Source organism: Phalacrocorax aristotelis, chromosome 2 (assembly GCF_949628215.1).
Source record: "Phalacrocorax aristotelis chromosome 2, bGulAri2.1, whole genome shotgun sequence".
In the NCBI taxonomy this organism is placed as follows: Eukaryota; Metazoa; Chordata; class Aves; order Suliformes; family Phalacrocoracidae; genus Phalacrocorax; species Phalacrocorax aristotelis.
In genome coordinates, this window is record NC_134277.1 from 88,951,689 (window position 1) to 88,966,169 (window position 14,481).

Below are 14,481 nucleotides of genomic sequence, written 5' to 3' on the forward strand. Positions count from 1 at the left end.
AAAAAGCAAACTAGCTAAAATGAGGATGTTAATTAAAAGAATATGAAAAATAGTAGTAAAAAGGAAAAATGCTCACAGGAGATTGATTTAGGTACCCTGAAGTGGAAGTTTAGCACAGTCTCCCCAAAGTTGTCACAGTAAACAGTAAAATAAAAATGGATAAAAATGGCTTCCATAAGATATTTGCAGAAGTTGGAAATAACATCCGGGGGTGGGGTGGGGAGAAGGAAAAAAAACCCAACCCAGAAAATGGATAAAGTCTAGTAAGTGAAATTCAAACCTACAGGACGACAAGCCAAAAGGGATTTTAGAAAGAGCATATCAAATCTATGAAAAGTAATTATAAATATATTTTTATAGTTTTGTTTTTTTTTTAAAGGATCAACAGTGAAGCAATAAAATCTAAAAATCTTCAGGAGAAAGCTTGCCAGAGTTTGCAGGCTCTGCTGACAACTATGGATCATAAAAGGAAGGCTAAAGAAAGGCAAGGCAGTAGTGGCAAAACAAATTCTACACATCAGCATTTGTTCTGGAGAGGCTTTGGGAGGTCCCTGCAAGACAGCCTTTGTTTAAAAAAAGGAATGAGTTGGAAGAATTGTCTAGATTGCCTGATAAAACTGATGATAGGCTTTCATGTAGAATAATTAAAAAAAATCTGATCTTTTAATTTTGTTTGAGATTAACAGTATGTACTTAACTTTTTTTTAAAAAATCAAACCCATAGTTTTACATGCTTATTTGTAACTGAAATAACATGAAGGATCAGTTCTGATTGCTTGCTTAATTCGTATGGACATAGTGAGTTCTAGTGGAAAACATTTATACATAATAAAAACTGAATATAAACCACCTTCTTCTACGTTCTCACAACTTGGTTAAAATGAAAAAAATGTAATGAAAGCATAGAAAGATCAGATGTTTATACTTTTTTCTTTTTTTTCCCCTTCTCGAATTCTTAAAATTCCAACTGAGAAAATAATCAAAATATGGTGTTGTTCCACAGTGAAAGTCTGTGCAGGAGACACTTTTTTTTGTTAAGATTAATTTATCCAAGTAGAACCAAGGTCAGTATACCAAAAATCACAACTGAAGCACCTACAGATCCTGAATGATTCATTATTTAGATGTTGCAAACAAGTGGAACCAGGGACACAGAATCCTATCAGTGAGCTACCATGTGTTTGAGATTGTGCAAGAAGTGCTTGTCACATCTCTTGATGCAAACAACGGAAAGAAATTCTATTAAATCAGATTTTTCTTTTTATTTCTACATTCTGTGGAAGTCTCCAAAGAACAACTTAAAATGTCTAGATGAAGGTAAGTAGACCAGAAAAAACAGTCTTTGACAGCTGAATATGGAACTGCTTAGTTGTTATCACCAGTTCAAGGTCAGCACCCCGAATTACTGAAAGCTTATACTATGCAATGGTTTGAGAGGGGGAGAGAAGATTTCAGCACGTCCTCATCTATATGCATCCACAAAAAATAAAACAACCCATGCAAAGATAGTTCTAGAAAGGATTTAATGAGTCCCTAGGCTAACACACCCCTTCCTTGAAAGCAGCATGTGCACATTACAGTTGTTATATATTGCCAGGTCACAGTAAGTGAGAATCCACTTTAATTGCCTCTTTGGCAGCCAAACAGGGAACTAATTTCAATTAACCTGTCTGTCATCCCAGTAACTTCATAGGAACTTGACTCAGTCTAAGTGAAAATGTCGCAAGTATCATATTTTCTTTAAAAGTAACACAAAAGTCTTATCTGAACTTTGAAATGTGTCTAACTAATGTCTTCTGCATATTAACTCAGTTTTCAGCAGGACCAGTTTCCTGTTCCAGCTCATCATGTGTGTGTTCCAGCATAGACTGAGAAGGGAAGAAAGGAGCAATTGCCATGGGAAGAAGACTGGCACTACTCCTTTCAGAAGTAAGTGTGTATTTATGCTAGATTAAATTGGTCATAACAGGGAGACGGAGCATACTCTGACTGAGACCAAACTGATGTAGCAGCAGCTGCTATGAGAGGGGCAAATTCATTCTGCTTCCCTAGCCTTTTCATCCCTGAGCTACTTCCTCCCACTGCTTCCTCTACAACAGTGCTGTAGCTCATGCATTCCTGTAGAGAGCCCTTTCAGAGGGTAAAAACAGCAGTGGAGGGAATTTACTCTCTCCACTTTTGAAGCCGCAGCTTCAAAACACCCAGAAGCTCAACAGTTGTAAAATCCTAAAATACTTTCAAATTTGCTTTCAGTTTTACTAGGCTGAGGTGGGTTTTTTTTTTTTTGGGGGGGGGAAGCAAGCTTTATTTTGTACTTTGTTACAAGAATTCAGCTGGATTCAGCATTTTAAGGAAACTTTAGAAGCAATACTGCACTGCTCTAACTTCGGCCATTACTTCCGTTCTTGAGCTATACCTGAAACCATGGTAAATGAGCTGCATTTAAGTTTATATTTTATTAACTCAGAGTTCTGGTAACAACAAAACAATTTATCTAGTTTGACCTACGTATTATTCTAGAAAGTTAAATATTTGCCAACAACATTTCCTTTGTAACTGTAGGGATATAGAACTTCCAAGTATTGTAACACCTTTCTGTGTTTAATATAGACACAAGAGAAGTTCTCAATTTAATTTCTTAATAAAGCAAAAGAAGTTTAAAATACACTTCAGCTACAAGACTTCAGTATGCCCTCTTGAAAGCCATGGCTTGGTTAGAGAGACTCCCAGACTACCCATTTGCTGAGGGGTTATTATATTTCTCTCCATTACTGTTAGGAAAATAAGATATGAACTAATAGATAATACACAACACATATGGGATCTATTATATAAATGGTAACTGAAGGTCTTAAGTTACAGGCTAAAAAAATATTGTGAAAATAACGGTAAGTCTACTTTTTAGAAAGATGCAAACTGTACAAAACAAAACCAACATGACCCACCACTTGACTTCTAATAACATGTGGGCCAAATCTTTCTTATAAAAAAATTATACCCATCTTCCAAATGCTTTTCCCTTTTACTGTAATGTGTTAGATATACCTACCCTGAGCGGGAATTTTAAAGGTCTACGATAAGGCTGGAAACCTACAGGTCCTCCTTGTTGAAGTATGGCTTGATGGGCTGCATGAAGACCTTCTCCCACAACTGGAATGGCATTATTATTGCGAGCATGCTGGTTGTTAGGCTGCTGGTTTGCATTGTTTTCATTCTCTTCCTGGTCACCAAGTAGGTAAGAATGGAGATCCCTGTAACAATCAAAATTTCAGTTTTGTTCTGTTTGGTATGAACGAGAATCATACACAAAGACAGGCCTACTCAGAATGAGTACAAATTGTACAAAACTCATACAAGAGTACTGGCAGAATTTACTTATCACAAGTAAAATAAACCATTTGCCAGTAATGTACTCAATGTCATCCTGAACACAGAACTTAAGAAAAATGGTAGTGTGGATGCAGATCAGAGCAGTGGGGATACAGCTACAAATGAAGACCGCTTATCTCTGACTGCTTTAGAAACAACATCTGGTATTAAAGTGGTGTATATAAATGGAAAATTGCATTGATATTTCAGTTCGTATAAGCAGGCAGCTCAATTGACAGCTTTTATTGTACTGCTACTAAGCTCTACTGGAAACAAGTGCCTTCAAACCTAAACTGTACAAGGACAGTACTGTATTGCTATAGACATGTTTTCAAAAGTACACAGTCCGGTAGAGTCTTCCAAGAAGTTTCTAAATTGCTCAAAATCTGTTCACAACTTTCTAAGAATATCAATCCTAGGAAGAGCCAATCTACTTTAAAAAGTATTCCATTGATATTTCTTGCATAGAACATTAACAAACAGATATTTGAGTAAAACCCCAGAAAACCCAATATGAACATTTAGAAGTTTGTTTTCCTCAGCTTTAGCAGAATTTTTATCAGCAGTAAGATGCATGCAGATATTCTATTGGCAGGCAATGAAGACATTTTCACAGCAGTTTGCTTTTTAAGAAAAGCAGAGGAAAAGATTTTCATCTTTGCTCAGCTAGAATTGCTGAAGAGATATTTCACAATTGTTCTTAACAGCTGCAACAGTGGAGAAAGGAAAGCCCTTTCTATCATCATGTCCAAAATTCTCTTCTTGCGTCATGCTTAAACACTATCAAAACATGGACAAATTAATTACAAAAATAACTTCCCAAAATGCAAACTAAGAACAGTGGTGGAGAGTTTCCTTATGAAAAGCTAAAATAAATATTTTGGATTGCAGTGGAAGAAAAAAAATCTTTCATTAATTTTCTCAGAGTCTCAGACATAACTTAGCAAAGAATAAATCTTCATCCTAATAATATTAATGCCCACAATGAGCAATACATGATGGGAGAATGCCAATATACTCCGAAGTTAAATTTAAAAGTTGACAAACATATGAACTAAAAAATAATTCTAATTCCTAGAACTCTGCCTGGCAGTCTAAATTAAAGAACCTCACTTTGTATAATAATTTACTTCAGCTGACAAAGATACAGTTTATCCTTCTTTAGAGACTGGACTTCAAAATCCCCAATTTAAAAGTATTCACTTCTTCAGCTTAATGTTCTAAATGCTTTTCCCTCCCCCACTTATAGCAAGAAATGCAAGATCTGCACATGAATTTTACTTAGATGACTCATGGAAATGCTCTGCTGACGTGTCTAATTTTTTCCATATAATAGAAAGTTAACAAGCTGTGTCAGTCATACTTTTATAGATTTTTTTTTTTACTAAGCAAATGCTGTAATACTGCTGTACTATAAAATGCAGCAGCAAAAGAATTACTTGTCAGAGACTAGTCTAGAAGGAGATACAACTACATCTTAGAAGAAGGTGCTTCCATAGGAAATCACTATACAAGTTTCTCATCCCATATTTATTTGTAAAATGTAAAATAGCTAATTCAAGCTACTTGTTGGGATAACTCTCTTGAAAAAGCATGCTGCTTTCACATTAAAAGGCTAAGCTGGACACAACATTTGTAGCTGAGTCTGACTTTCTGTACTTACAGCAAGTAGCCAGCAGTAACAGTCCATGCTCGTACAAGACCTTTCAACCACTGTCTTGTATGACCTTGTTCTAGCAAAGCTGGAAGTACCACCTGAAGCAAAAGGAGCTCTAGCGAAAGTTCACTTACTGGAGCATCACTAGAAACAATGGGAAGAGTAGGAAATCAAACATAAGGAACATTCTGATAGCAGACTTTTACACTGAATTATACTAACACCACAATAGAAAAGTATGTTGGATGCCAACAGGAACAATTCTTAGGTTTTTGCAGACATTTTTCCTTACATACTACTCTGATCACAGGTTGAGTGTTTAGGCACTTAGGTGCACAGTGCACATGAAATTTAAGAAAAAAAATGTTGAGAAAGATACCAAAGAATACGATTTGCTCTTCTATTTGCTTCTATCCAAATAATAACTGAAACAACAATGAAACAGAAAGATAGAGCTATCATTAAAAAGAAATGCAGTTACAGGCATACTTTTAATCTTGAAGCAACGATAATCAGGAATGAATGTGAAAAACACGGCAGCAACTTCATTATCAAAAAGCTGAAGGGGAAAGTGTGTCGAGGGCATATAAGCACCAAATAGTTATCATTATGGAAGTAATACAAAATGCCTTTTATTTTCCTTAGTAGCTTTTTGTTTGACGAATTGTGTGATGTATCCACATCCTTTATCTTTTTACTTTTCTAGAACAATGAAGTTTAAATTAATTGAAAACAAACAAAACATACCAACGTCACATTAATGCTAAAAGAGTGTAAGTACACAGTTTTCTAGTTATAGGGAGACTGAAAAAACCCATCTTTTTAAAATTAAATGCTTACCTGTAGAGCATAACATTATATGGAAGAAAGTTAGGCAGGAGATACTTAATAATGCGTATAGGAAGCCAGAGCATGAGCAGTACAATTGATCCAAAGACAATCTGCAATAAGGAAGTGAAACAAGTTAGTCCAAATACCAAAAATCCCAAACCTAGTTTCCCACCCATCTCTGACATGTTTCCTCTGTGTGGTGGGTTAGCCCTGGCTAACAGTCAAACATCTACCCAGATGCTCGCTCATTCCTTTCTCTGCTGAATGGGGAGAAAATAGAAGGAAGGCAAAAAGACTCATGGACTGAGAAAATGACAGTTTAATGGGGAAAGCAAAAGCTGTGCAGGCAAGTAAAACAAAGAATAATTCAGTTGCTACTTTTCATCAGCAGACACATAATTAGTGACTTCCTGGAAGGCAGGGCTGCAGCACATGTTAACAGTCGCTCAGGGAGACAAATGCCATAACCATGAACATTCACCCTCCCTCCTCCCTTCCCACAGCTTTTACTGCTCAGCATGGCATCACATGGTATGGAATACCCCTTTGGTCAGTTTGAGTCAGCTGTCCCAGGTATGCCCCCCTCCCAACTCCAGCTCGCTGGAAGGGTAAGGGAACAGGGCAGAGCACGCAAGAGGAAAAGCCTTGACGCTGTGCAAGTGCTGTTCAGCTACAGCCAGAATACCTGTGTGTTAGAATGCTCTTTCAGCCACTAATCCAAAGCAATGAAGGACTTGGGCCACTATGAAGAAAATTAACTCCATCCCAGGCAGTCCAATATGCTATCATGCCCTCGCCAAATAAGACTGTGTCTGAATAAGCACTGACTGACCAGCTGACAGTTAGGATCACGTCAGACCGTTCTACTTTCTTCCCTCTCCCCCAGCACTGGAATTACTATTTTTGGATTCGTCTCTTTCCTTAGTGGCTGAGTTTTCAAGCAACTTGTAGAAGCCTCAAAAGATCTTTCTTTCAGTTTCTCTTTCCTCACATTCTAAATTGGATGAAAGATCAAAATTTAGTAGGGAATATCAGGTACATGAAGACCATGCACTTTTAGAAATCCTGTTTCCTTAAGGAATCAGATTAGAAACTGAGTACATTTTTAAACACATTCTTACACTTCACATAAATGCACCACTATAGACTAAAAAGGCAAAATCCGTGTTTAACTATGTAAAAAAGAAAAAATAAAATCCCATTCTTCTTGAAACTTAATAGTTTATGTCCTCTGCAAGAAATTTCTTAAAAATATTGAGAAAGAAACAAAGCTTGAGAAGCGTGTTTTTTGAAACGGTAAGCTGTAAATGATCACCATTCTGGGTCCCATATTCTGCATGAGGGTGGTAAGAGTTCTGAATTAATTAGCTAAGCAAATCAAAAGGTGAAGTTCAAGTAGCTGCCAGTTCCAATGCAGCCTGATAACTTAATCTCTAAGACTTTTAGTAACAAGCAGATCTTTGCTTATATTTGGGCCACTTGCTGTGACACAAAGTTTCAGGCAGCCAAAGCATTATGATTATCTGAGGAAGAAATATTCTGAAAGGCAGACAGGTCAGCTCCTCTCACAGTCTGTTAGAGAGCCCTTTAGAACAAGATGTGTCTATAAGCTTCCACTGCTCAAAGCACTTCAGGTGTATTAATACAGTACGTCAAATAATAATGTTTCTGGTACGTCAGTTTTCACATCTATGTGACATTTATGTCAGAGACAGCCTGAGAGCCTTCCCTTACTGCATGCTAGGCAAACTTCAGACAAACAAAAAGGAAAAAACTTTGTTTTCAATATTTTACAATGATAATCTGGAAACAGACACCACTGACCAGATCAGCATAATCCAATAAAAAACTTAACTAGAAAGTTACTCCACCCCTGCTGCATTACATTAGCTGATTGGACACACAGTGTTTACTGAAGTAACTAAAAGCATAAGGAAAGAGTTACATGACATACAATATCCATAATAGACATTTGCTGTCTGAATACACAAACATTTCCTGTAATTTTGCATAACAAGAAGATAATCACCAAAAAATTTGCTTTGGAAGGGACCTCTACAGGTAAACTACCCCAGCCTCCTGCTCTGAGCAGACCCAGTTACATCAGGTTGCTCAGAATCTTATCCAGTTGAGTTTTGAGTATCTCAAAAGATGTAGATTCTGTTGGCAACCTGTTCCAGTGTCTAATCATCTTCATGGTGACAATATTTCTCCTTAAATAGGCAGTAGCATATCTGGGAGCTAACATATGACATTTTCTTTCCAAATAAATTTTTGAGAAAAGTCCTTACCACTGATAAGATAAACCTCCTGAGATGTCTGTAAATGGGCAGGTGAATCATTTCCTGCACAGGATTGAAGTCTGGATCATTCAAGTTCCTGAGAAACCATAAGACACCAGGTCTCAATACCTGAAATAGAAAACAATATATGAAGAGAAAGTTATCTTTGTGTTTTTTCATTTTGGATAACACTGCTTAAGCAAATACATTTTAAACATAACAGCGGTATTAGTTGAACAAGGTTCAATGAAATGGAACAGAAATAGAACAAAGGAAGCATTATCATAGAGAATTAGAGAAGCAATAACCAGTTACAAGCTTAATTTTCAAGCATTAATTGATCTTAAGCAACTGAAATATATTTGGATTCACTGAAGGCAACACCTGTGTTTAAGGAGTCTTTGTAAACTAAAAATCTCTAAGTAAAATATCCTCTAAATCATCATTTTCCACCGCAGTAAGTACCAGTGCGGCCCTTTTTACGTTAAGGCTGAAATCCAATATACACACACAAAACACAGTAGCAGCAATACCCACATGTGAAAGATTTAACAGTTCAACATGCAAACTCCTCTAACTATGTTAATTACCCCAATCTCATTCTTACAGACTTACCTCTCTCAGTAAAAGAATGAAGGATGCGAAATAAAAGACGTAAACCATTCCAACTAACCAGTGCAGAAACATTGTGGTACCTGGGGCAGACTGAAAGCTCAATTCTCTGTCTTTCAAAGTGGCATCAAACATCTCCTAGAAGGTTAAGTAGTAAACAGTTATGAATAAAGTTTGGCAAACCTCCACAGTTACTCATACTGTACTCATACAGTAGTTCATACATACTACTAGGCATTTAATTTCAATGTCTGCCTTGTGCTAACATATAAATAATGATAGCATTTAATTAGCAAAAAAAGGGAATAATTTGCAATAGGAACAGCAAATAAAGATCAATTTCTGATCAATTTCTTCTGACAGAAAGAAAAAAAGAAGTCAACACAAACACTAACGTACACTACGTAAGTTATAGATCAGTTCAAAATGAAGTGGCACTGTGATGGAAGCAAATACTTATTCCCTTTAGCAAAATTCTATTTCTACTAAGGCTAGAAGAAATTAAGTGTCTCCATTTGAGACAAATCAGTTCGGTTTTCTTTTACCAGGGCAGAAAAAACTGTCCTTCTCAAATCCAAGCAAACACAGCATGTATGTTATTCAAAACGAAGAGATTGGACAACTATTAAAATATGGAGCCATTACCATTTCACATAAGATGGCTATAAATAAGTTTATTCAGTACACAGGTTTGCCTGTAAGTTCATTATCACAGGAGTCTTGTAGATGTAGTAAAAAGGATTAGGATATTATTTTAATAGTAGTATGTTAATTTGTATTTAGTAACATAAAGGAAAATAAAATTAGCATTAAGCAGTACCTAAAACCCCTTTCCCTCTGGAAAAACGGTGTTTATAAAAACAGAAGAGTGCTGTCAAATTTATATCAACAGGTCTTCTCATCAGAACTTTTTTCCCCTTTAAATAGAAACACTGTTAAATATATTTTATCCCATTTATTTCCATTCTTACCAAAGAGCATATATCCAGCCACCAGCCACAGATAAGAGGAAACACACCAATTTCAACCACCACTAACAAGGAAACCTTTAGGAAAAAAAGAAACAAGAACATCTCACTAGTTTAACAGAAATTGCTAAGAAAATTATAATGTAAGCTTAAATTGAGAGGGTTTTTTGCTACACACAAAAAAAAATTGGATTACCTTGACAACAATATAGCAAACTCCTAATAAACGACGTGATCGCTGGAACTTAACAAGTGCTGCCAAACCCTGAATAGTTTTGTCAAGAAAACAATACTGAAAAATACTTTATAACATAGTTTGATTAATATGAAACACTATTTTGTGGCTTTTAGGAACAGGAAATTTTATAAAAGACAGAAGTGAAATAGGAAGTATGTATTTTACCAGGGCTCTATTTTCAAAATTGTCTGTGACTCTGGAGGTCCCAATCTGATGTGCTGGATAACCCCCCCAAACATGCATCAGAAATAATGAGCAAATAAATAAATAATAATACTACCACCCTTCTTAATTTAAGCATCCAAAAGTTAAAATAAACAAACAGTTGCCTTTGAACATGCCTGCCACAAGTAAGCAAGTTTCAAAACTGACGGCCTACCTTAAGTGGTAGCTTTCCTTTTCACGCAGTCTGAACCAAATTCTTACCCTGTCCAAAAGCTGGATGCATATTACAGTCTGGGGGGTTGTTCTGTTTTCTTTTAGGAGGTAAAACAGAGATATGCCAATCAACTGTTTTACCACATTTGCATTGCACATTGGTATAGTGCGGTCTGAAGTTGATGTCAGCTTTGTGTACTCTTGAACAGAAAACTGCTAACAAATATTTATTCTTTCAAATTGAAGTTAGTGCAGTCCCTTTAAAAACACGCAGCTAGAATGCAGACTTTTTACTTGTGACCAAATCCTTCTAGCTTTCAGGACTCTGCCGTTACTTGATTTTCTCTGTAATAATGAGGGTTATCACCTCAAAGAAATCCTTGCTGCAAACTTGCAGTTGTTCAGAGACACAAGAGAAACTAAAACAACCTACAGTCTAAGGATCTGGTAGGATCAAAAAGATGTGAATGAATTTCCCATCATACCCTACATTATTTTCACAACCCCATTTTTCTTTCTGCTGCAATTACATAGCCCTCAGCAATAGTGTAAGGACAGTGAGGAAAACACAATGGTTCTACACTCATCTTCTCAGACAGACCTTCAAAATTAGTTGGAGGCCTTCAAGCAAGCACAAAAGCCTATGATTTTGTGTTGTTAAACATGTGCAAGTGTTCTGAAGAACACAAGAGAACAGAAGAGACCTTGTCTTCTGATTTCACCAAAAGAGCAGAGCAAAATGGTAAACTAATTGCATTTGCATCATGTCTGTGCCTCCTCAAAATACAGCCAGAAAAATGATTTACACATAAAATCTGAACCAGGTAACTACTGACAAAAGGATACATGACAAACAATTAGAGTCACTGCTAGCAGAACATATCCGACTATAGTTGTAATCAGGCCTTCGAAGTGAGATGCTTGAACCTGGAGGGGAGAGGAAAAAAGGGAAAGTTTCAGTCTCTTAAAAGATTACATCTCCCTTTTATGTAATTAAAATCAAAATCTCTACTCCTCAAGAATGGCAATTTTCTTTAGTTTTTACGTATTTTAATGATCTACTGCTTTTTTTGGTGTCTCCTTCAAAAGTAGAAAATATTTACATTTACTGGAAAAGTCTAACAACTACTTTCTTCAAACGTGAAAGAACATCATTACGTGAAACAAAAAGTGTCACCTTACACCACCTCACTACCTCCTAGCTTTCACTACCTATAATCAACGTCTATGAAAATTACTCAGTACACAAATTAAGAATGTACATGTGGAACAAGAGGCTGTTTAAAAACCAAAACAAAAATGTATGCATTTTTTAGTAAAAGGAGGAAACCTCACTTGAAACATAAATAATGGAAGTGGGAAAAATTCAGAGAATATTTATCATAGATTAAAAAAAAGGTTCGAAAAAAAACACCATGAGATGCACTCCAAGTTACTTTTGTGATCACAAATAAAAGTGGAAGGATGCCACAAAAATACTGTGGTTAAATAAACAGTATCAATTTTTTAACTTTGAAATTATAAAATAGTACTTACATATTCCTCAAAGCCCAGGCCAACAATGGAGAAGTGACCAATATGGTATGGACAAAATGCTGCATAATGTAAGCAGAAAGGGGGGGGGGGGCGGGGGGGAAAGACCATGAAAACTGCTAAATGAAGCCTTATTTGCAAGATGTGTATTGTAACACAGTGATTATTCTGCTTCTCATCAATTCTGTGAAAACAGCTAAAAAAAAAAAAAATCGCTTTCTGTGCAAGTATTTGCAGTGGTTATATAATTTTACAAATACTGAAAATTGCATCTGAATTCACACTGAAGACTATGAACAATATATAACTACACAGAATAAAAGGGCAGTCTTTTCCCTCTTAGTTCATCTTGCTGTGTGCAAATTAAATTTCTCAGTCTTACGTACTAGGGTGGTATTGGTCTCAGACTGCTGTAGGAACCTGTTCTGTATATTCACTTTCTCATGCACTAAAAGACTTAGGTAGCCATTTTACATCTTGGTCAGATGGGACTTGCTTTAGCAAGGTGTCAGTTTTAGTGCTTTAATTCTTAGGAATACCGTGAAAAATGTAAGCCCTGCAGAATTACGCAAAGGGAAGAGAAGATGAGGGGGAGAAAGACAATGCTTCAGTGAAGGGATAAGGAGCAACTGAGAAGTCTTGTACTTTGAATTAATGTACTAAGAACTGTCATCATTCCTGAGCGCTCACTCTTGCCAATTCTGAGGTCTCAGGAGGAATGAATTAGAAACCGCAGCACTTCCCCCTTTTTGGAAACCTGTGTATTTGCAACAGGATCAAGTAGCTTTTTTAGCTCACTCTGTGGTCTTCTAACCAAACTAGGAACTCAAACACCTTCCTTCAGTAGTGGAAGCAGCCAATAAGAAGTAAAGGAGCTGCAGTAATTGCAAGCTTTTATTTTTGCCTATACTGCCTTCACTATATCATGATAATCCATGGGGACTACTGTGGACTAAACATACTCTCAAATGAAAAGCCTGATGGTCTTCTCTCTCCTCCTCATTTCCATATGACCAGTATGTACAAAAAACTACTACGAAAAGATTTAGCAGGACTTGTATTATCCTACTGCATGATCAGAAAGTTTTAATTTATGTCCCTTTCAGAGAAGTCAGAAATTACTGGGAAGAGCAAAAATGCAAAAGACAAAGGGAGGACTGGAGCTCTCCTGCCCAGTAAGACCAAGAGAAAGAAAAGGGAGATTTTTTTTAAAAAAAATTTACTCAACTCCTATAGACAGACTCATGACTTAAAAGTTGTATCTTTTTGATAGCGTTTTATGAGGTTATAGTGCAGTTTATCATGTTTTTAAGTAACTTTATGCTTTTATTAATATGGATCTATTAGAAATTTATCTTTTAAAGGAGTACAGACTCCTATGAGAGTACTAAAATGAGATATAGAAAATATGAGTTAAGTTGAACTTAATTAACTTGTCCAAGATAACATCATAGGAGATTTTCTGGACCAGTAATTAAGGTTCCAAATGCTTTCCTTCTCTTATCTTCTGGGAAGTACCTCCTGTGACATTTGAACTCACCAGGACCATAATTACGACTAACTAGAGATTTGGCAGTTCTAAATTAGGCAGTACTACTTAGTGGGAATGATAGTAAAAATAGGTTTGAGATGCACAAATTAAATTCCCAGATCTCCTGCTCAATTTCTGGGGAAAGTCATTCCCCTTCCCTTCTCTACTTAGTTTCCCACTTGTTAAAGCACACTTAGAGCTACTGAAAAACACTTCTATATGACAACCTTATTAATTATTATTACTCACTTATCATTGAACTTAAATTAAGATTTAGAAATTTCATAGTTATCTATTTATTAAAAAAGCCTAAATTTTATAGCAGCTAAAAATCCTAACTTCTGATAACTACAGGTCAAAATAGATTCATTATCAGAAATAATCCAAGTATTTTCTAACTCTTATTAGACCACTTATTGTTTTTTGTGAGCTAAATGTACATCATAATTCTTATTTTCTTTTGATCTGCCAGTTCGTTTCAGTTATTAGACGCGCTGAACACTAGTTCGGTATTGTGAGCTTTACTTTGCCAGTAAAAATTTCTTAGCTACAGTATCACTTCATTTTTTCAACTCAAATATTCTGCCAAGAAAGACCACTCAAAAACCCAAAGCAACATAACCTATCCCTTTCTAAACTGGTACTTCAAAGCAAGTGAAATTTTGTGTCTGGTATCTCTTCAAGTATATAAAATGCTCTATCTTGTCACTAAAATGCTGCTGCTTCTGCATACAGCTGTGTCAAATTAACAACACTAATAAGCTTGAGCACCATAATCCAAGAAGCTTCTGTTAGCAGTGAAACAGGCAAAACCGAGGCACAGGGAACAGCTGTTATTCTCCCATGTCATTCAACAGGTGTAAGGTTAAAAGAAAAAGTAGTAAAATACTTGTTACCCCTCCTTTCTGCAATAAAACCAGAGTGGAAATGTAAATTTACCCTACATATTATAAGCAGTAAATATAAAATAGGCGTTCAGAAACTCTGAAGGGGGCCTTACTGCTTTTTACAATAAGGCAGGCATTTTACCCTTTTGTTTTAGGATTCAAATAACTGAGAAATATACACCTACTGTTTGGGGA

At 36.1% G+C, this 14,481-nt stretch overlaps 1 protein-coding gene across 4 annotated transcripts in view; it reads right to left on the bottom strand.

The window, feature by feature from the left end:
• The window catches only part of MARCHF6 (membrane associated ring-CH-type finger 6), a 55,504-nt gene that overhangs the window by 13,342 nt on the left and 27,681 nt on the right, over positions 1 to 14,481 (bottom strand). For all 4 annotated transcript variants that reach the window (XM_075084285.1, XM_075084283.1, XM_075084284.1 and 1 more), the window contains exons 11-19: positions 11,872 to 11,930; positions 11,182 to 11,262; positions 9,916 to 9,984; positions 9,723 to 9,797; positions 8,755 to 8,889; positions 8,149 to 8,268; positions 5,867 to 5,967; positions 5,033 to 5,170; positions 3,050 to 3,251 (exon numbers count right to left, since the gene is read on the bottom strand). In XM_075084285.1, the coding sequence (XP_074940386.1) occupies positions 3,050 to 3,251; positions 5,033 to 5,170; positions 5,867 to 5,967; positions 8,149 to 8,268; positions 8,755 to 8,889; positions 9,723 to 9,797; positions 9,916 to 9,984; positions 11,182 to 11,262; positions 11,872 to 11,930 (980 nt within the window). The remainder of the gene's footprint in view (positions 1 to 3,049; positions 3,252 to 5,032; positions 5,171 to 5,866; positions 5,968 to 8,148; positions 8,269 to 8,754; positions 8,890 to 9,722; positions 9,798 to 9,915; positions 9,985 to 11,181; positions 11,263 to 11,871; positions 11,931 to 14,481) is intronic.